The sequence below is a fragment of the Sinocyclocheilus anshuiensis genome, unplaced genomic scaffold (assembly GCF_001515605.1).
Source record: "Sinocyclocheilus anshuiensis isolate Anshui unplaced genomic scaffold, SAMN03320099.WGS_v1.1 scaffold358, whole genome shotgun sequence".
NCBI lineage: Eukaryota > Metazoa > Chordata > Actinopteri > Cypriniformes > Cyprinidae > Sinocyclocheilus > Sinocyclocheilus anshuiensis.
The window spans coordinates 95,484-118,532 of record NW_015546036.1 but is presented as its reverse complement, the minus strand read 5'-3'; the positions used below and the strand labels follow the sequence as shown (position 1 = coordinate 118,532).

The 23,049-nt window shown below is 35.5% G+C and overlaps 1 protein-coding gene across 1 annotated transcript in view; it reads left to right on the top strand.

The window, feature by feature from the left end:
• Positions 1–19,725, top strand: part of LOC107698839 (mitofusin-2-like) — a 21,466-nt gene extending 1,741 nt beyond the window's left edge. Inside the window, 17 exon segments of the mRNA XM_016499963.1 lie at positions 1,932–2,110; positions 3,499–3,634; positions 4,050–4,212; positions 7,156–7,280; positions 7,616–7,724; positions 7,983–8,090; positions 8,646–8,799; positions 10,500–10,567; positions 11,396–11,517; positions 12,544–12,670; positions 13,309–13,413; positions 14,108–14,210; positions 14,297–14,517; positions 16,675–16,830; positions 16,997–17,193; positions 19,254–19,394; positions 19,704–19,725. Coding sequence (XP_016355449.1) covers positions 1,936–2,110; positions 3,499–3,634; positions 4,050–4,212; positions 7,156–7,280; positions 7,616–7,724; positions 7,983–8,090; positions 8,646–8,799; positions 10,500–10,567; positions 11,396–11,517; positions 12,544–12,670; positions 13,309–13,413; positions 14,108–14,210; positions 14,297–14,517; positions 16,675–16,830; positions 16,997–17,193; positions 19,254–19,394; positions 19,704–19,725 — 2,232 coding nt within the window. The 5' untranslated portion in view covers positions 1,932–1,935.
• The last annotated feature ends 3,324 nt before the right edge of the window (positions 19,726–23,049 follow it).

Sequence of the window (23,049 nt, the reverse complement as noted above, 5' to 3'; positions counted from 1 at the left end):
TATTGAATTGAATTTTTTGAATACATGAAGGCCTGAATCAAGTGAGGTTTTCTTGTACACTTGTTTTCTTGTTTTTTATTGAATCGTTACAGTAATATTGTCACAATTTCTAGTCCTGTGTCATTTTCTTGATCTTCTTCTTCTTCTTGATCTCAAATATGCAAACAAATAGTTTGAAATTTGCTGAAATCTCACATGGATTTTGAATCGTTTAAAACATTCCAAATGATCCTGAATGAAGTTTTACTGTGAGGCTGTTTAAGCTCCTTCTGCATCCATGAATAAAGAGAGAATTAGATTAGTGACCGACTGATATATAACCAATGCAGGTATATCAAACAAATATTCAGCATTTTTGAATTATCGGCATTGATTGATACGTTTTCTGTAGTCAGAGTCAGAAGCCAGACTTTTATTTTGACAATGCCGAGAACAGGTGCACAAAACTTTAAATCACTGATTTTAAAGTTTGTGGTGCCATATATCCATTTTCCAACCATGTCATAATATATTCAAATCATATTTACTATGCACTGTATGTAAAGTTAGCAGTAAATATTTATTTGAGAACAGATGATTCCCATTGCACACAAATTTATCGGAGTGCACTGTGGGTTAGTGGCTACATCCTTTTAGCTCATGTTTTAACAACTTCTTTATTTGTGAAAAATACCCTAATAGGATTGATAACAGAACCAAGAAGTTAATTTTTTAATCCACTTATTCAATACATCTTTTTTAATTGGTTTTCAAATTGTTTCTTTATACCTATAAGCTTTATTGTAGAGATAGTCATGCATGTATTATTTAATATCTTTAAACAGTGTAATATCCATATCGGTTATTAATAATATATTCTTAAAGGTGTCAGTTCAGTGTCCTCAAGCAGAACTGACAGACTAAAGTGTGATTGTCCATTCAAGGCGGGTGTTAATGAATGGTCAGATAGGGAAATGGTTTAAATTGATTGTTCGTAACTATCAAATGAATTGCAATAATGTCAAAGTTCAGTAAGGGAAGGCAATTCCCTTTTGGCTAACACACAAACTATTCTAGAAACTGTAGTAAGCACATTTTGATGTGTTGTTGACACTCGGCTCTTTTGGGTGACACAGCATTTCCCATCAACACATGGGACTTAACAATAGCTCAGCCTCAGAGCAATCCAGTTAGACAACAACGTAGCTGAATGTTTTTTCTTTTCTTTCTTCATAGCAGTTCTTAGGGTGTGTTGTGTTTGTGTTTAAGACAGAGGTTTTGCAAGTGTTTGTATTGTGTATTTCATTTGCAGAACATGTCTTGGAATGTCTTTGTTTCACCTCTTTACAAGATTAAACAGCTAGAATTTGTGAACTTTAAATCCTGCAGCTCCTAACAAGGAAATGTGTTACTTTACTTGGGGCTTTAATGTCATTGTTGATTTGATGCAAGTTGAAACTGAATGCAGCAGCACATGATTAGAGATTAGTTGTCCTTAAATGCTGTCATTTAGATTTTGAAATGCACATGATCCATTTTTTTTTACTTAATGTTGAGCAATATAAATGGTTTTGATTGCCATCCTGATGTCTTAGAGAGCAGGGTGATATGAAGCTGATATATATGATATTGCACTGTTGTAGTAAATAATATGCTTAAAATGTGCTGCAATTAAATTTATACTTATTTTACATATTTACTAAATTAAAAAATAAATCACTATAAATAATTTGAACTGAAGAGATATTCAAACACTAGCTGAATGCCGATGGTATGTGAGAAAGTTTAGTAAACTAATGAAGACTGGGAAGACACTAATGAAGAATGAGAACACAATCGTAGCCATTTTGCAAAGTGTTAAAACCACTCTGATCAACCTAGCAACACCTTGGTAACTACTCAAAACTGCTTTGTGGTTGTGAGTTTTTTTTGTTGACTACTTTATTTTCTAGTGAGATGTCTCTGGTTTTCCCGCGACCCAATACCAGTGTGATCGGCAAGAAGGACAAGCGACTCATGGCTGAGGTGAACGCCTCCCCGCTCAAACACTTCGTCACCGCCAAGAAGAAGATCAACGGCATCTTTGAACAGCTGGGTGCCTACATCAAAGAGAGTTCAGCCTTTCTAGAAGGTGTCTGCTTTCATTACTCCTGGTCATTCGTTTGTTCCACTCCTTGTCTTAGGAGCTCAAAGCACACTGCTGCATGCTGTTCATCCGTCAAGCTGATAAGAGAAACCTGGTTGATTGTGAATAGCATAGCTCAGATAGCAAAGACAGGTTACGTAATAGACGGGGAGACGGCTGAAGGCTCAGGGAAAAGCATGGCTTAGTCAGCGTATCATGTGTGTCAGGCTTTTTTCTATGAACATCTCAGGTTTTCTTTAGGCAAGGTCTTACAAATTTACTCTGGTAGCTCATAAGCTCATAACATTTTACTTAAAGGATTTTGGTCTCATGTTAGGTTTAATTGAGGTCAGTCACATTTTAGCAAACATTGCCAAAGCTTACTGAGTTTACACTGAAAACCAGTTCTATCTCTAACCCGGAGATATTTAATTTAAGCATTTGTACTTCAATGCTGAATGATGCCTCAAATTGTTGAGGAGAGGTTTATAATTATTTTCTTAGTGATTTAACATTGAGTTATTACTTCACAGGCAATAAAACTGTAAAATATACCATATTTACATTTAAATATTTACATTGAGAAAGGAACTGGAGACATATTGAGAGACCAGGGGCTGGAATCACAAAAATCCTCTAAAGCGTCTTTCTTAAGATAAATTCTAAGAAGTTATTAAGAATGTTCCAAATTGCAGTTTTTGACAAATCCTTTAGATAGATGCACTGATACTAAATTTCTCAGCCGATACCGATAACCAGTCATTCAGAATGATATCTGCCGATACAGATAACCGATAGTTTAGTTTTCTTAAAGGAAAAATTTCCCCAACTAATGTTGTAAACTATAAAATAAATGCATTAAGTGATACAGTTGTACTGTATCTTTCAGCATACCTTCTGATGTTCATTTGTGTTTATTTTGTGCTATAACTTGTATTAAAGCGGAAGAGACCAGTGTTGCTGCTTGAACTGAAGCTGCTACAGCGATCTGTCATGCAAAACGGGCACGGCATTTATTGTTTGTATTTTGTGATAAAATGTACAGGATTTGAAAGGAGGAAATCATTTCAAAAACGATTATTGGGAGGTGCGTTGCAATTTTAGACAAGTTGGAGGTTATTCTAACTTTAAGAGGTTACATAAATATAAAATAGCAGTTGAGAAGAAGTTTACTCTCAACTTGAATGTTGGCTCTTTTGATTTGGACCACTAACCAACCTCCGAGCATTCACCCAAAACACCTTAGCAACTGAGTAGCAATGCCCTGATGACCACAAAGATTGATGTAATCATGGTAGTGGCCTTTAATTTGGAATATCAAGGCATTATGATGTTGCAAATGTTGGTGAAATACTTAAATCAAGTGTAGTTGAACTGGTCTCTTTTGTTGACAGAAACCTACAGCAATGAGGAACTGGATCCTGTCACTACAGAGGAGCAGGTGGCGGAGGTGCGAGGATACCTGTCCAAAGTGGCAGGGATCGGGGAGGTCCTGTCCCGCAGACACATGAAGGTGGTCTTCTTTGGCAGGTACAGTGCATACGTATTGTCTTTCACAGCACCAACGCAAAGTTTATGTTCATTGTCAAGTCAAGTCACCTTTATTTATATAGCGCTTTTAACAATACAGATTGTGTCAAAGCAACTGAACAGCATTAATTAGGAAAATAGTGTGTCAATAATGCAAAATGACAATAGTAAACTAAGATCCAATAGCACTAATAGAGAGATACAACCACGATCAGATGATAAGAGCAGGTCATTTGTAACTCTAATGAGAGCAGTCTTAGTATTGTGATACGGTCTAAATCCTGACTGGAAATCCTCACAGATACCATTTTTCTCTAAGATTGTCTTAAATGTTTATGTGAATGCTAGGCGTTCAGTCGCTTGCCATAAATTTGAAGTATAATTTGTGATTTAGTCACACCATTTGTGTTAACAGGACAAGTAACGGGAAGAGCTCCGTCATTAACGCCATGCTCTGGGACAAAGTGCTTCCGTCTGGAATCGGACACACCACCAACTGCTTCCTACGAGTGGAAGGCACCGATGGCAATGAAGCTTTCCTGCTCACCGAGGGATCGGATGAAAGAAAGAGTGTTAAAGTAAATGCTTTCTACCTGCTTAATTGTCTTAAAGGCATTCCTAAGTGATCTTGGATGCCTCTTTCTTTTGTGTGTTTGGGTGTGTCTGACATGTTGAGTCAGATAAGGTCCATGCTGTGGGATTGGGAATGGAAATCGGCCTCTTGTGTAACTCGGTGCATCTCTCTATAGCAACCATAAATGAGCTTTGCACACCGTAGGTGCTAAAGAGGGTGTGTAATCGCTTTAGTCTGACATGAGAGGAGACTGTGGCCGTGTGTTGTAAGGTTGGCTGCTGTTTTCCAAAACCTTGTGAGCTTTCTATAAGGCAGCGTGTCAAGGCATCACATGTACACTTCTGATTTGAAGGCTGGTCATAAATTCTAAGGCAGCATCTAGGACTGGGTATCGAGTTCGATACTTTTTAGGCACTGACCAAATTGCCTCGATACTATCAAGTGTCGAAAAATGTCTTGTTGTTCGGTTCCAAATTTCAGAGGTATTGATGTTTGTGAGAACCCACTCAGTACCAAGAGTTTTTGTTTAAAATATGTAAACAATGTTGAGATTTTTAGCTGTATCACCCAGCCCTAATTGACAACATGCTAACGTTAAACTCTCTAAAGCAGTGGTCCCCAAACCTGTCCTGGAGGACCCCCTGCCCTGCACCTTTTGTATGTCTTCCTTATCTAACACACCTGATTCCACTCATTAGCTCGTTAGTAGAGACTGCTAGAACTAAATTGGGTTTGTCTGGTTAGGGAGACATACAAAATGTGCAGGGCAGGGGGTCCTCCAGGACAGGTTTGGGAACCACTGCTCTAAAGCAATTCATAAAAGCAAGTTAAAACCCTTGTTCAGAGCGCTGTATGGGTTTAGCTTACAGGTTTTGGAACAGAGCTCCTTGCACTATGTATATAACAGTTAGTTCAATAATGAAAATTAGAACAGTGTGTGTGTGAAGAATGTGCATTAGAAACAATGTTTACACTTTAAACTAGATTTTTCTATACACATCAATTCTGAATGCAGTTTCAATGGTAATTTTCAGTTACTGTGCTGTCACACCCTTTAATGATATTAGTAAAAAAAAAAAATAAAGCAAAAATAATATAATAAAATATTGTTACTCTACAAATTAAATATTAAAACAAATATGTAAAATAATATTATGACATATTTTAAAGCAATATTAGTAAATGTTGTTCAAACATTGTTCCATGTAAATAATTCATAAACCTGTAGATGGCCCACTATCAGCAAATACTGATACTGTCATTGATATATTGTGCATACTATTTTGTTCTTACAGTGTGTTCAAATTGGAAAATAACGAGCAGATAATGTCAGTGATAAGTAATAAGGCAAAAAGTTATGTTGTCTATTTGCCTGTGCTAAATGAACCTCTCTGGATCTTGCCTGACTGTACATGTGCTCCCATCTATAATTACACCCACATGAGTCGGGGGCTTTTTCCTACCAGCTGTCACAAGGTCACACGTTTTTGTCATTTAGGACTTGTCTCGTGACCTTTCCTCTGCATTGATATATTACAGGGCTGAGGAAACATGTACATGCACACTTAAGAGCACATTGTCTGCTGTAGAGGAATGCTGGGAATGAGCATATGTGCTTACCAGTTTTTCTAGAGGTGTGCATAAAAAGACACAATAACAGTTTTATTTATTTTAATTCTTGCATCTAGACATTTAGAACTTAGATTAATCAAAAAAAGCTTGACATATAGATGATTTTTTTTATTATTATTCATCAGAAATGTTGGCTGTTCTTTTCAGCTCTAGATCTCACCATGAGAAACATTCTGTCTCAGTGATTGTTGATCACTGTTTTTGTATTTATTCAATATTTGGTAAGCATCCTGAGAATGCCAGGTGTCCTGTTGTGACTGACGTCTGGGATTTGTCTGCAGTTCTATCTGGCTTCTGATGACTTGCATACACACAAGAACAATGGTCAGCAGCTAAATATAGCCTACAGACGGTGTGAACAGAGCAGCTGGCTGATAGACGCTTGTAATAAACAAATGCACTCCATTCCTAAGAGTGGGCCAAAGGTCATACGGTTTCCTCCGCCAAGTCTCGTGGGTTTATTACTGATCCTTTACTCTCTGGTGTGTGCTTGCAATCGTGGATATTTAGGTTTCCAGCAGTTCACTTTTTTTAGATGGAAAATCTCACACCTACAGGTTTGCAAATTTGTAAGATTTGTAACAACTCAAATACAAGCATTGATAGGCTAGAATAGTACCTTTAAAACTAGAGGTGGTTTGTACATGAACTCTGTTTTTATCTCCTAATCTCTTTCCATGTAAACTGAGTTAGTCTACTGCTGCGTACATCAATAATAATTTGTTTTAACAGTTTTAATTTCATGAAGCAGGTTAGATACGTTTCGTCAGGGGTTCCCAAACTTTTTTTTGTCAGCCGAAGCCCTTCGACAAAATATTTATTTGAAGTGCCCCCTGAAATTTTAAGTTAATATTTCAATAATTTAACTACACTTTCACATGATCACGGTTCTCTGATGGCAGTTAATGGTCACATTGCATGCAAGTAAACAAAACATTTTTTTTTGTAGTTTTTTTTAGTATTTTTGCAATGAAAACAATCAAAATAAAGCTATTTTTATTATTTTTTAATTTTACAGTTATTTATATATAGGGCTGCACGACAGCCAAAAATGATACAGTGTTGTGAATTATTTGTCTTGTATTGCAATTTGAACTACAATATGACTTTGTAGTTGTGACACAGATTCACATTACATTCACACTAGTAATAATAACAATAGTTATTAATATTATTACTGTTATTATTTCTAACTCTAATTATAAAAAGAAAAATCATGTTTTCTATAAGACTCCTTTGATTTCAGGTAATCTACTTTTAAAATAGTCCAGTTAAAAGTACTTGGTAATGCTAATGTTTGTGTGCGTATTGGCAGACGGTGAACCAGTTGGCCCATGCCTTACATCAGGATGAGGATCTGGACGCAGGCAGTCTGGTGTGTGTCATGTGGCCTAAAGCAAAGTGTGCACTGCTGCGTGATGACCTGGTGCTTGTGGACAGGTAAACACACACTCGTGCTGTGAGGCCGGAGACATGTTGACTGCACTATTAGGAAATATTCACTCTCCTTTAACACTGCATTCAACACACTGTCTGTTTTGATTTACAGATCTATAAATTCTGCGCACATTAATTTGTTTGCATGCATTTTTTGTTTATTTGTATTGTTTTTTTTTTTTTGCTTGCTAGATGCTGTTTTTAATATTAAGATGACATGTAAGGATACCAGTGCAATGGCATTATAAACTTACTGCATTAAATGACCAATTTACTGCATAAGAAGTCATATTAGGAATATTTAGTTTTTGGAAACTTATAAAATCTTCCTTTTTAAGCCCTGGCATCGATGTCACAACAGAGTTGGACAGCTGGATCGACAACTTCTGCCTTGATGCTGACGTTTTTGTGCTGGTGGCGAATTCAGAGTCCACTTTAATGCAAACAGTGAGTTTAATATGAACTTCAGTTTGTGAAAAAGGGCTGATGGACTGTGGGAACAGAAGCTTTATGCAGTTTTTGGTGTATATATTACAGCATTATGGACAGATAAATTGCAGTAGTATTTGCACTAATTTCTTTAAAGTTAAAGAATTTTGATTATCTTTTATTTTTGAGGTTTTACTCATTTTAGAGTGCACAGTTGTCATGTGACCTCACTTGTGTCAGCTTATTAAAACACGTCTCCCCTCTGCCCTCTTAAAGGAAAAGTCATTCTTTCACAAAGTGAACGAGCGCCTCTCCAGCCCCAATATCTTCATCCTGAACAACCGCTGGGATGCCTCCGCCAACGAGCCCGAGTACATGGAAGAGGTGTGACATACACGACACAACAAACAACACACACACATACTATGAGTCTCACCACCCTGAGATGCATTTTAAATCATTAACATCCCTGGTAGTTAAACCGAATGCTGTAAGCAAGTTTCTTTATTTTACACAAAATTCGGGATGAGGTGAAACTTTAAGAATTGTTTTTGTCTGATTTACAAATAAAGTCAAGTAAACAAATTGGAGTATCACTTTAGTAAAGGGACCAATTCTCACTATTAACTAGTTTTTTTTTTCTTTATTAGCATGCATATTACTAGCATATTGGCCATTTATTATTACTTATAAATCACATACTAATGCCTTATTCTGCATGAGCATAGTTTAGATCCCTTTCTCCTGCCTCATACCTGAACTTAACAACTACCTTACTAAATATAAGCAGCAATTAGGAGTTTGAGGCAAAAGTAGTTAATTAATGGTGAGTATTGGTTCCTTAATTAAAGTGTGACCAAATTGGATCTTTTAGTGACCTTTTTGAAACCAAGGTGCATGGTGTTGTTGCACTGTTATAATGTAACGTGTGTTTGTCAGGTGAGACGGCAGCACATGGACCGCTGCACTAGTTTTTTAGTGGATGAGCTGCGGGTGGTGGATCGCGCTCAGGCCAGCGACCGGATCTTCTTCGTCTCTGCTAAAGAAGCTCTTCAGGCACGTGTCCAGAAAGCCCAGGGAATGCCTGAAGCAGGTAGATACATTTACATCAGGGGTTCACAAACTTTTTCTTGTCAGCTGAACCCCTTAGACGTAAAATATTTACTTAAGTATGTAACTTAATATTTCTATATGTTAACAACACATACTCATGTTCATGGGTTTCTGATTATGGTGACATGCAAGTAAACAGATAAAATGTATTTTTATTTTAAAATGATCATTTGCCAGGCCAATAAAATGTTACAGTATTGCAATTATTTTGTCATATAATAATAAACATTTCACTTTGTAACTGGACTTTTAAGTGGACCCAGACCTCTTTGTAGTTGTTGTGTGCCAGTCCACATTACATTCACACTGATGTTTTTAGGAACCCAATTAATTTTTTATAATAATAATAATAATAATAGTTATTGTTATTATTCTAATATTAACAATATAATAATATGACTATTTTTAGTTTTAAGTTTAATTATATATATATATATATATATATATATATATAAAAACAATGTTGTAAATTACAATTGTATTGTAAACTAAAAAATGAATATGTGGTAATAAGTACTTTTCAAAACCTTTTCAAATGCTATTCACGTTTCAAATTCAAGCTTTCATTGTGGTGGAATATTGGAGGAATGCTGTAAACTTTTGTCCACAAAAATGTTGAAATTATGTGAATGTGGAAATAAAGTGATTCTAGTGTACATTGCATTCCCAAATGCATGTTCAATTCAGTACATGCAAAGATGAAGTTCACTGCGTTTACTGTAAACAAAGCCACTCTGAGATGCTGAAAACACAGATGCTCACATGAGCACAGTGCTGCACTTCACTCTGAAACACGCAGTGCATGTGCCGGTATTCGGTAATGAGATATATCACGATAATGAATATGCATGTTATCGTGGGCACTTCAAAATACTGAGAATAATTATTTATTACAAATGATTCAGAATTTTGAATGCATTTTAAGAATACTTTTCCCATCAACTGGTTACAATGCACAAAACTGCTGTATGCTGCGTTAAAGACACGTGTGCACTCTGATGTAAACAAGCACGGGTGAGAAGCGCATGGAGAAGCGCATGGTGGAGCGCGTGAGAGAAGCTCAGAATGAAAGCACGTTCACTCTCTGACAGCAGATGGCACTGTGTAAAATGTTTAACTTTATACAGTTAAAATGCACTTTATACATTTTTGTGTATTGTTTTATTATATTTAAATGTTCAGTTATTTTTAGAAAAAAGTTATTAAACCTGTTATACTGTATTATGACAACACTTTTTTGCAACTAAATTTCAATATCGTGAAAATAACCGTATACTGTGATAAAAGCATTAGCAATTAATCGCAACATGAAAATTTGATACCGGCATATCCCTAAGTGCAACAGGCTGTGGGCTTAATTAAATGGTAGCATTTGATTTGATAATTGTACTTATATGTAAGTTATATCGCAATTTCAGTTTTTTTTTTAATTAATTTTGTTTACTGATTTTAATATTACAATATATTTAATTAATCAGTTTTTAATTTACTCACAAATGCTCTGCAGTTCCCTCACAAAACCATTTGGGAAACCCTGCATTACAGCATCATCTTAAGTCAAATATTCTTTCATATGGTTATGCGAACATTGTGAAATGTAGTTTATGTTAAACATCAAACTCTTATTTTTCCTCTTTTCCCTGACATGACCCCTGTAAAGAGGTTGTTTTTGGATTTCAGGTGGTGCTCTGGCTGAAGGTTTTCAAGCGAGAATGTTTGAGTTTCAGAATTTTGAAAGACGGTTTGAGGTGAGTGTTGTGGGGTTTGAGACTGTCATTGGTTTAAATTAGGGCTGGGCAAGTTAATGCGTTAACGCATTAATTAACGCCGACAATTATTTTATCGCGCATTAATGCAGTTTTTATTATTATTATTTTGAAAGTCCGTTGCTCACTGGTTCTGAATACAGATACAGACAAACCATGGGTCACAGGAGGGGTGGGATGTTGATCGACAGTTGCGACAAACTGCTGCCTCGTTCTATCTATGACGGACTTGTAGACAGACTTTAGCTGTTGCGGTCGCATCCGTTGTATAGGATCACAATGAATGACGGCACGTATGATTTGTAGTGTAATCCACACGCCGCATCCAGTGTAGACAGCATCACTGATTATAATGGGCTCTATAGTATTTTGTTGCGCCGCGCCACTCGCGTCCGGTGTAGACATGGTGTCAAGGTGCACCATCACAAGAATACACGAGTTATATGAAAAGGAGATTTTTATTTGATTACATTAATGTTTAAGTTGAGATTTTCAAGAAATATTTTAACTACTACTATGTAAAGGGAATACTGCTGTAAAAAGCACCGTATTTGTTTAAAGTGTTTGCAAACCAAATGTTATTGCACTTTTGTTCATACAGCAGTACTTTTAAAATAAAAGTGTGCAATACAGTACTTTTGAATTCATTATTGAATTGTTATTTAGCACACAACAATGCGATTAATCGCGATTAATTGCAGAAAAAATAATGCGATTAATCGCGATAAAAAAACAAATGTAATCGTTGCCCAGCATAGTTTAAATGCGTCTGTGTGTGTGTCTGACTCTCATATACGTGTGTTCTTATAGGAGTGCATCTCGCAGTCAGCAGTGAAGACTAAGTTCGAGCAGCACACGATGAGGGCCAAGCAGATTTCTGAAGCTCTGCGTCTGATAATGGACTCTGTGCACATTGCAGCTCAAGAGCAGAGGTGAGCACAAAGACACCTGCTTTTCTTAGCGGTAATCCATCACACTGAACACTGATCCACTGGTGATCCACCTGACTGTGCTGTTACAGTCTGAGGAGGAGAAAGAAATAGTAGAGTCAAATGTTGGAATTAGGGATAATATCTTCGATGTATTTGCTAGCGATATAAAATTAACAGTGTAATTGTGCATGGTTTTCTGGAGCTTAAAAACATCCTGTTAGACTGGTTTTGTGATCCTTTCTTGTCTCGCAGTCCACAACTATCAGATTGTTAAGACAAATATATTTCGATAGCAACTCTAATTTAAAATTTAGTTGCAAAAACAATGTTTGAGTTAAGTTCAGTTCATTTTTCATTTGAGATATATTGTTTCAAATCAACTGGGTGAATTATTTAAATCAAAGGAAATTCTATGTGTATATAATCATATAGATTTTTATGACTATATACTGTAAATATATTTGTGCATACAAATAAGTCAAATATTTTGTATTAAAAGCACTGCTGTTCAAAAGTTGGAATTATTTATTTATCACCAAGGATGCATTTGTTTGATCCAAATACAGTTAAACAGTAATTACTGTATTACATTATTAATAATAATTAGTAGTAGTGTTACAATTTGAATTAATTGTTTTATTTTTTTATATATATGAAAAAAAAAAAAAAACTGTGGCAAAGCTGAATTTTCAGCAGCCATTACTCCAGTCTTCAGTGTCACATTCCTCAGCCATATTTGTAAACTGCAGAATATTTTAGTCCATTAGTCCAAATATTTGAATCCATTGTGTTTTCAGTATGTATAAGGATGCCCAACATGGCTGCACAAAACCAAGCGATCTTCAAAAACGTGTTCAGCTTCTTCTTGCATCACACATGGTTAGGACACAGTGATTAGGAATCATATTAAGCCAAAAGTCTTAGATCAGCTTTATTAAAAATAATCTGGATTTTTATATTTGAAGGATAGCCGACTGTGCATAAACTGAAGTGAATATTTCGATTGATGATTTTTGTGTTGTTCAGGATTCATTGTTTAGAGATGAAAGAGGAGAGGGAGGACAGGCTGGAGTTCATTGATAAACAGCTGGATCTGCTCACTCTGGACTGCAAGAGCAAAATCAAGAAGATCACAGAGGAGGTGGAGAAACAGGTGAGGCTCACTTGTCTTTTTCAGTATAATATACGTAAAAATACTTTGGCCTTTAGTCCAGTTTCGCAAAAATCAGGTTGGTGCCATTTTAGCTGGACTAAAGCACATACATGACATTTTGAAAGAAGAATTGTTATTTTAGTTTGACTGAAATTGAACAGGTTATGTAAACATTCATAATGTCACACTTTCTTTTTGGGGACATCATATGAAGCCGCTGAGTCTAATGTTGTATATTAAAGAGATGTCCTTTCTCTAGTTGTTTATGGATGTGTTTTTCTTTTACAAGTTTAAAGATGGTAGTTTCCTTTTGAAATTGGTAGAAATGCTAATACAGTTTTTAAGACTACTGGATAAAGATACCATTTTTCTCTCTTGGTCTTTTTAAAATATTTTTTGTTAGGTCTTTTATCTTTTGTTTTAGCTCTTTTAAGTTTTAAATGTGAACGTAAATGAATAATGTCACACTTTTAAGGCATTACTTCATGGTAATGGGTATTCTAGAAAACCTGATTATTGAAACAAGTAGGGATTTTAAGTCTTTAGTGACTTTAATTTTCAATTTAAGTTCCAAACACTCTAAAACTCTGTCTTATGAGTGTGTTTCCATGTTTCATCCTATTCGTCTGTATGTATAGGTGTCTAACTCTATGGCAGAGGAGATTCGGAGACTGGCTGTGCTCGTGGACGACTTCCACTTGGACTTTCATCCTTCACAAGTGGTGCTCAAAGTGTACAAGAACGTGAGTTGGACTTGAATTGGTCTTCCTCCAATCACCCGCCCATGTCTTCTCCTCTTTATGATCTTTCATCAACTGTTGTTTAATGTTTAGTGGCAACATGCAACTCTCCACAAGGAAAGTCTCCAGCTGCCCACTAACATCATCTATGCCCTTGTCCTTTATCTGGTTAACTTTCAGTTTTACACAGGGCTGTATCAAGAATAAACCAAATATCTTTTAGTTTATATATATATATATATATAACAATAAATGTTTCTTGAGCAACAAATCAGCATATTAGAATGATTTCTGAAGGATCATGTGACACTGAAGACTGAACTAATGATGCTGAAAATGTAGCTTTGATCACAGCAATAAATGACATTTTAAAATATATTCAAATAGAAAGCAGTTATTTTAAATAGTAAAAATATTTCACAATATTACTGCATTTGCTGTATTTTGGATCAAATAAATGCAGGCTTGGTGAACAGAAGAGAATTCTTTAAAAACATTAAAAATCTGACTGAATCTTACTGTTCAAAAACGTTTGACTGGTAGTGTGTACGTGTATATGTATATATATTTAAATGCATTAAATTCATTTAACAGCATTTAATCATAGGTTAATGTGTAATCTTTGGAAGCGGTAATAGATGAAAAAAGAAATATCTTTTGTGTCATGTTATAATGAGGATTGAATGATTGATTTCAGGAGCTGCACAAGCATATAGAGGATGGTCTCGGCAGGAATATGTCTGAGAGGTGCTCCAGTGCGATAACTGCAGCGCTGCAAACCACACAGACTGAAATGATAGGTCAGTATCTCTCTCATACGGTGAGTTTTCATACAGCTCACACCAGTAAGAGCAGCAGCTTAAAGAGACACTTCTGATCGTTCCAGAGGGCCTGAAGCCCCTGCTGCCCATCGGGATCCGAGAGCAGGTGGATAAGATGGTGCCCAGACAGTGCTTTGCCCTCAGCTACGACCTCAACTGTGACAAACTCTGCAGCGACTTCCAGGAAGACATCGGCTTCCACTTCTCCCTGGGCTGGACCATGCTGGTCAACCGCTTCCTGGGTCCCAAAAACACACGCCGCGCTCTCATGGGCTACAATGACCAGGTAGCGCATGTCAGTTGAGGACTTTTATTTACAAGGCCAAGGTCCTGCAGAGTTTAGCTCTAACTTAAAAGATTCTGAAGACCTTGATTACCTTGTTTCAGGTGAGTGTGATTGGGTTTGGAGCTAAACTCTGCAGGACAGTGGCCCTCCAGAAGCAGGATGGGACACCCCTGATCTAAAGCAACTTTAGGGCTCTGTGAAATCTGATTTAGTTTTTCTCAGTTTTACATTTTTCTGGATTCCGTTTTAATGGTTAAATTTAATTTTAGTAAACAAAAAAAGCATGTCTAATGAATTGAAATTATGTAAATAAACAATTTGACAACTATTTATTAAAGATTTTAATTAAAATGTAATAACAGTTTTAAACGTATTATTTATTATTTAAATATAATATTTTAATAATAACAACAATTTATTACAGTATTTTTAGGGGCTACTAAAATAAAGATTTCTTTGATCTTGAATTTGGTTTTATTTTCCTTTTCTGTTTTAATTTTTCTGGATTCTGTTTTAATGGTCTCAGGGCTCCAGACTGCGACCAAATGGTCACATTTTGTGACAATTTTTTCCTGCCGGTGCGACTAATGTTTTTGAGTGGTTGCACTGGTTCGACCACCGCGTTGTTCAACTCATAAGCGCTGCCATTTCTGTTGCATTTGAGAAACATCAGACGGCAAACGAAACGAAAGCGAAACTAAACCGCGCTACGTTTCAGCTGTTTCAACACAACAATTTCCAGCACTTTAAAGCTCTAAAATGATGCAGTTTGAATGTTATTTTTAATAGGATGACCAAAATATACTTTGTGGTAAACAAACACTTATGTAAAATGTAAAAAAAAAATCACAATTATAACCAGTAGATGGCAGCAGAGGAGCACTTATTGGCTTATTAGTCATTCATTTATACTTTTTCTCTATATTTTGAAATTATAAAATATAAAATCATCAAGAAATCAGATTTTGTCAGAATTTTACACTTTTTTGTGTATGAAGTAAGAAAAGTCACAAAGTGCCTTGAAAAACAAACTTTTCTTCAATTTGCTACTAAATCACCCATAATCACTGAAGTTGGTCAGTTCCATATACTAGAAGAATAATGGTACATTTAATAAGAGTGGAATATATACATTTTCTATATAAAAATTAGATTTTGCACCTGTTACTGTCGTTAATAAAAGTACATTTTGTATGCATCTTAACTCAAGCTTAGTGCTTTACTGTCAAATCTGTATAAACAATAAATAAAATAAAAATAAACAAGAAATGAACATGTAATATTATTAGTAACTGTACTTATTAATGCAAAACAATAGTAATTGTATGATTAAATGATCTATATTTTAATACTCCCGCACACCACTCCCAGCGCTACCAAATCTGCTTCTGGCGCCACCATCCGTAGAACTTAGTGGCACTGGTGCCACTGCTCTCAAATGTTAGCCTGGAGCCCTGTCTGTTAAATTTTATTAATGAAAAGGCATGGCTAATTAATTGAAGTAATACATTTTTAAACATCTAATAATGTATTACGATTTTTCCAATAATATGGCACTATGAGATTTAATTTTTTTCAGAAATTGTTTTCCGTTTTATTTTTTCTGCATTTAATACAAAACATTAAGCATAAAACATTAACAATTAAATTGTTAATCGAAATTCATTTTATTTTTTGCCGAACATAGTGCTATACATGAGCCATTAAAACATGGAAGAAAAAAAAAACCTCATAATCCTTAAAATATAATCAATAAACAAATATGAATTAGTATTGATTCTAGAATTAAAAAACAATCTACATCATGAAAAAAACACGCAAGAGTTACGTAAAACGATTTTCCCCACTCACATATATTTCTGTCACACTTGAAGTTCAAGAATGTCCTCATATAGTGAGACTATAGTGATCACGTGTGTAGTAGCTGACACTGTGACACTTACTCACACAGACACTAGTCCATGTCTCCATTTGAATAAGTGTACAGCCCTGCTTGCAGAATTTGCCAGATTCTGTGACGCTCCACTTTATACTGTAAATGTAATTTTTATGACTGAATTCCATGATTTCGTCCGCGTTTTCCACATTGTGGAGATGATAGGGCCCTGCGTCCTGTGTTGGGTCCTAACTGATCAAGTGTGTGTTTTGTGTTGTCAGGTTCCCAGGCCTCTGGCCATCACTCCGGTCAGCACCAGCATGCCTCCTTTTCCTCAAGGATCCATGACCCAGGAAGAGCTTATGGTTTCCATGGTAACAGGATTGGCATCACTAACCTCTCGGACATCAATGGGCATTATAGTCGTTGGCGGAGTGGTAAGAACATATATACTGTATCTCTATTAATGCACCAATATGCATGTTTTCTACACCTGTCTTCATTTACTCACCATCATGTCATCTCCTGGTCTAATGACTTCAGTCTTCATAACTGTGAGAATATCAACCGGATGTAAGCGGTGTGATTGTGTTTGTGTCTCAGATCTGGAAGGCAGTGGGCTGGAGGCTCATCGCTCTGTCTGTGGGTCTCTATGGGCTGCTGTATGTGTATGAGAGACTCACCTGGACCACAAGGGCCAAAGAGAGGGCTTTTAAAAGACAGTTTGTGGACTATGCCAGCGAGAAGCTACAGCTCATAGTCAGCTACACGGGATCCAACTGCAGCCATCAGGTTCAGCAGTAAGTCTGAGTCTCTCTCTGCCTGTGCTTGAACTGTAGCAAAGTCAGGCCGAATCCTACATGATCCAGTCTGTTTTATACGTTGAGTATCTCAAGTTGTCAGATCAAGGTCTTTCTCTTTGTTTGGTGCCGTCAAACGGTTTTCAGAACAACACTAAAGCTGAATATTCCCATTTTATTATGCTTTCATCTTAAATTATCGTTTAAAAGATTGGGATCGAAGAATTTTTTTTATTTTTATAAATTTTTTAAAAAAGTTTTACTTTTCTATTTTAATATATGTAAACATGTAATTTATTGCTGTGATGCGCAGCTGAATTTTCAGCATCATTACTCCAGTCTTCAGTGTCACATGATCCTTCAGAAATCATTATAATATGCTGATTTACTGCTCAATTGTAGGGTTGTGACGGTGAGGAAATTTTCCCACCGATTAACCGACTTGTGACAACACCGATAATCACGGTATCACCGTGTATCTTTTCCTTTCCTTCACTTTTAAATAGCGCCGTGCGCATTTTACTTTCACTTTCAAATTAGCGGCAATTCGCCGTCAACTGCTTGAATTCAATTCAAGCAACAACATCAAACACACTTAGCCTATATATTAATCATAGGGCTTTTATTAACAAACGAATAAAAATACACCATGCTATATACCGAATATAAAATAACAAATAACTTGCACATAGTTTAAATAGGTAGCCTATACAAAACTGAAAATCAGTAGCCTAAACACTGTGGAACCAAATAAAACAGAGAACGTTTATTAGCAAAACATATAAGAAAGCTTGGAGGCACGGCATAGCCTACACCTTGATGTAAAATAAAATATATACATTACACAAAGTTTAAATAAAATAAAAATCAGCAAACACTGTGGAACAAAACAAATAAGAAACTAATGTTTAAAAACACCTGTCAAAATCACCTTAGATAAACGGCAGACGTCAACAGGCTTTTCAAAATCCAAAATATTTTTAAAACGGGCGATTTTGCTTTTTGTTTTGAAACTCTTCCGCCAAACTCTTCACTGTCTCACCTCGCTCTTCTTGTCAGTCAGCTCGACTCACTCTTCTTGCGTTCAGTTTTAACTGTAGTGTCTGTTCTCTAACTCAGTTAAATGATTTTTATTACTATGAAAAAATCAAAACGACGGTGGGGGGCGGTACTTGCAGCAAGCCTCTTCAATTGACTTCATATTTTTGTGGAAACCCATTGTGATACATTTTTTTGTGATACATTTTTACATGATTCTCGGCAACACTTCACAATAAGCTTCCTTAGTTTACGTTAATTAATGCATTAATGTGAACTAACATTGAGTAATACATCGTTATCATATTTAATAATCCTTACAACTTTACAAAGTACAACCGTTCACTGTTAGTTCATGTTAGCTCAGGTCCATTAATTAATATTAACAGATACAACTTGGGATAATGTTTTAGTAAATGTTGCAATTATTATGAACTGAGATTAATAAATGCTTTACAAATATTTGAATCATTAGTTCATGTTAAATAATGTAGTTAACTAATGTTAACAAATGAAACCTTAAACACTGTAAAGTGCTACTGGATTCTTGGATGAACAGAAGTTCAAAAGAACAGCATTTATTTGAGATAGAACACTTTTGTAGCATCGTATAAGTCTTTACTGTTACTTTTGGTCAGTTTAATGTGTTTTTTGGATAAAAGTAGTAATTTCTTTTGAAAAAACAAAAACGGCCCCAAACTTTTGAATGGTAGTGTATATCCATCAAACAAACAAATCACTTCATGTAAACTAGTTTCACATCATACGAAGCCTCTTAATCCAGTATAATCCAGAGTGTAGGTCGTTTGATAGAACTAGAGTTAATCTGGACTTTAATGCAAATGTTGTTGTCATTCAGACTTTATATGAGCACTGTGACCTGAACACCACTACTGCCCTCTAGTGGAGAAATGAAATATATGAAGTGTATGTTATGAGAGATTTGATTTCTGTAGTTGTGTTTTTCAAACATTGTTGAATCCAGCCCTGCTTCCTTCTAAATCACTGTTTGTTTGTCCCAGGGAGCTGGCTGGCACCTTCTCTCAGCTCTGTCAACAGGTGGACGTGACCAGACAGCAGCTGGAGGACGAAATTCGGGACTTGAACAGCAAGATCGACCAGTTGGACGGCCTGCAGAGTAAAGCCAAGCTGCTCAGGTGAGAGTCTGTGATATCACATCATCATATGACTGGAGAGATCATGTTTGATTGTGCATTTGCTGTTTAGTTGCAGTCCGTTTATATGTTGTCTTGTTCAGGAATAATAGTACTCTGTGGGGGGCAAATATATCTTCACTGTCCTTTAAAAAAAAAAAAAAACGACCCAACAGTTTTTAATGAATGGCAGTGATGCCCATTAATAGTTGAAGTCAAGGATCCCACAGTACTGGATATATAAGTGATATAATATAAAATCTATAAATATAATTGAGTAATTTGAGTTTACTGAGTTTTTTGTTTTTTCACCCCTAGTGGATTTGCTATTGGCTGTTGATGCATATTATGAAATTAAGATCCATGATCATGTATTATGATAATGGTACAATGACTTCACTTTCTGACAGGCACACTACATTTTAATGCACTACTTAATTAAAGGAAACTAATTAAAGGTCCTTTAACTTGGACATTAATATGCCAAGGCTGAAAGTTTCAATTTGTTGTTTAATTAATCAAACTATTTTGGAGACTTCGGCAATTTAAACACATTTTGGAGGGGAAAAAAAAAAAAGTCTAGACTGAATATTTGGGGTACTCAAAGTGTGTCTGTTGGGCAGAGGTAATGTAGTTCCTTTGACAAGTATAAAGAACCATTTTTACACGCTTTATTAGTTTTTAAACGTGTTAGACACAGAAGTGTAATTGGTGAGGAAAGCCAACATTTGGAGCTGCTGTCCATCCATAAGGCCCGGAAGTAACGTCCAAAACAGCAGTTATAAGAGCATGTTCAAGCCCTAATTATTATCCGAGCCATTACATGAAAAACCTCCATTTATAATCCTGATGTTTCAGTTTTCAAACAGTAATTAAGGCCTTAATGAACAGAGCTCTGCTGCCCCCACCTCACATCCCTGAGCTCATTTGCATGTTAATTATCATTAGTGTCATGGGGGAAAGAGCCCATAACAGCTAAATTAGCAGCTCAATCATGTTTTTGGCTACTCGGAGTGTCACTGACAGTGTTGCCAACTAATTTTCAGGGGAAGTTGCTAAAGGAAGGTTGATTTGTTGCTAAAAGTTGCTAAATGATGTTGTGATGACATTGCGTGATGACGTCATTACGTAATCACGATGCAAAATTGTGTCAAATCTCAGCAAAAACATATATTTTATATATGTTAATTTAGATTTGTTCGTAGCAATATAAATGCATAATATAATATTAAAATATAAATAACTATTTTTAAATCCATTGAATTATCGAAAACGTACACATTTTTGAACGATTACAATTTAAGTGTTGTACTTTAAAGCAGTGTATTAGTAGTTAGTTAGTATGCTTCACTCTACGAAGAAAAAGTTGCTAGGGTAGTCTGAAAAGTTGCTAAATTTAGCAACAAAATTGCTAAGTTGGCAACACTGGTCACTGAAGCACAACAGGCCATGATATTCAGTCCCTCTCAGTCTAAAACCATCGTGTGCTCTTCTCCCCCTTAGTTTTATAGTCTTTCTGAAAAGGACAAACTTTAAATTAGCGTAGCTCGAAAAGCTGCTTTTTAACACCAGACCACTCAAAAGTGTGGGATTTTACTGTGAAAACTTTGTATAAGCACCATTTTAACGTCTGATTATGTTTTTCTTTCACAAATCGCAATAGGCTACTACTACTATTATTATTATTACTATTAAATTAATCAATTGCAAATAGCAGCTAACTTAATCCGTGTAACGTGTGTACTGCTAGGCATCTTTGGTTTCCTCTTTTTGTGTAATTTAAATGGTAAATTGTGCCTTTTTATCGTTTGAGTCACTTATCAAAAGTTGCTAAAAGCTGCCAAATAAATAAAAAATGTATTAAATTTGTTGCTCGGTGCTTTTGGAAGAAAAAGTTGCTAGGGTAGTCTGAAAAGTTGCTAAATTTAGCAACAAAATTGCTAAGTTGGCAACACTGGTCACTGAAGCACAACAGGCCATGATATTCAGTCCCTCTCAGTCTAAAACCATCGTGTGCTCTTCTCCCCCTTAGTTGTATAGTCTTTCTGAAAAGGACAAACTTTAAATTAGCGTAGCTCGAAAAGCTGCTTTTTAAAACCAGACCACTCAAAAGTGTGGGATTTTACTGTGAAAACTTTGTATAAGCACCATTTTAACGTCTGATTATGTTTTGCTTTCACAAATCGCAATAGGCTACTACTACAACTACTACTTCTGCTGCTACTAAACTAAAAATCAAATATCCAAACGCATGTGAAAATGGCTATCTAATAACTGAGAGTTTGCTGAAGCATGTATATGCCCACATCAAGAGTTGAGTGGTGTCTCTGAGCAGTGAATTTGCTCATGTTAATGACTGAACTGTTTTTCCAAAAGAGGGCGACACAGCATCACATTTCACATTGGAAGAGCTCAACGGTTTACGAATCAGGTACATGTGCAATGCTAATATGCTTATTAAAATTACTTATTTATTTGTTTATTTAAACAAGTGTACTGAGTAAATCTTTAAAAATGGGGTCATTTGAGGGTATTTGTTTGTTGTAGGTCACAGTATACAGTTATGTGTAATACCTTTAAAGTTTAGACCTACACTACTGTTATTTTTTTTTTATTGTGTAAATGTGGTCATAGATAAGAATCTACCTCTCCACACACACACACACACACACACACACACAATCACCTAACTCTATAAAACTAATCCTATAATTTACAGATGAATGTGTGATCACTTTAGTCATTCGATTTCTAATAGAGTGGACATTTGTGTTCAAATTAAATCAAAACAATTTGTTGAAATCAAAAGAAGTGCACTTGTAATGTACTTTAACTCCTAAAAGTTTTTAAAAACTGATAAGAAAATATTAATGAAATAAAAGGCCACTTACATGACAGTTTCCTAACACGCTTAAGTGCACTTTTAAATTGTACACTTTGTATAAGTATCAAATTAACAGTCTTACCTTAACGTACATTTTAAATCATTATATTTGAATCATTTTGTCATGCATTAAAGATGTTCACACTTATTTTAAACACTTATCTTTAAACACTGATTTTAATGTGCTAAAGTACAAAATGGGTCAAAAAGCATTCTTAAGTTCAACTAATTACGTTTAATATAAATTTAAACTATATAATCATTTTAGTTTAATTACAAATAAAATGGCCACAAACATGTACGTCATGCTTAAGTATATTCTTTTAAAGTAATATATTCCTATAATAATATACTTCCATAGTATGGCAAAAAAAATACTGTGGAAGTCAATGGCTACCAGCAACTGTTTGGTTACCAACATTTTTGGAACCACGTGGTGAGTAAATGATGCTTTGGACGAGCAATATTGAATCTTAGTCTTAAATTTAAAAACATAAAAAAAAAAAAAGAAATGCATGTAGTGCTGGGCCATAAAGATAAGAGTACATAAAATAAATATTGATCTACTAAAATCATTGTTAATATATCATAATATCATAATTCCCCAAATACTTACGGATGTCTTCTTTCTGATTGTTATGCAAAGCTTTAGTGCTGTATATTCATGCTGAATGTAAAACCCTAAGGGTGGTCTCATCATTGCAGATTTATGACCCTATTTTCCCACCTAACGGCCTAATTAAGTAGGGCTGACATTAAATGGGTGTAATTTAGTCCAGG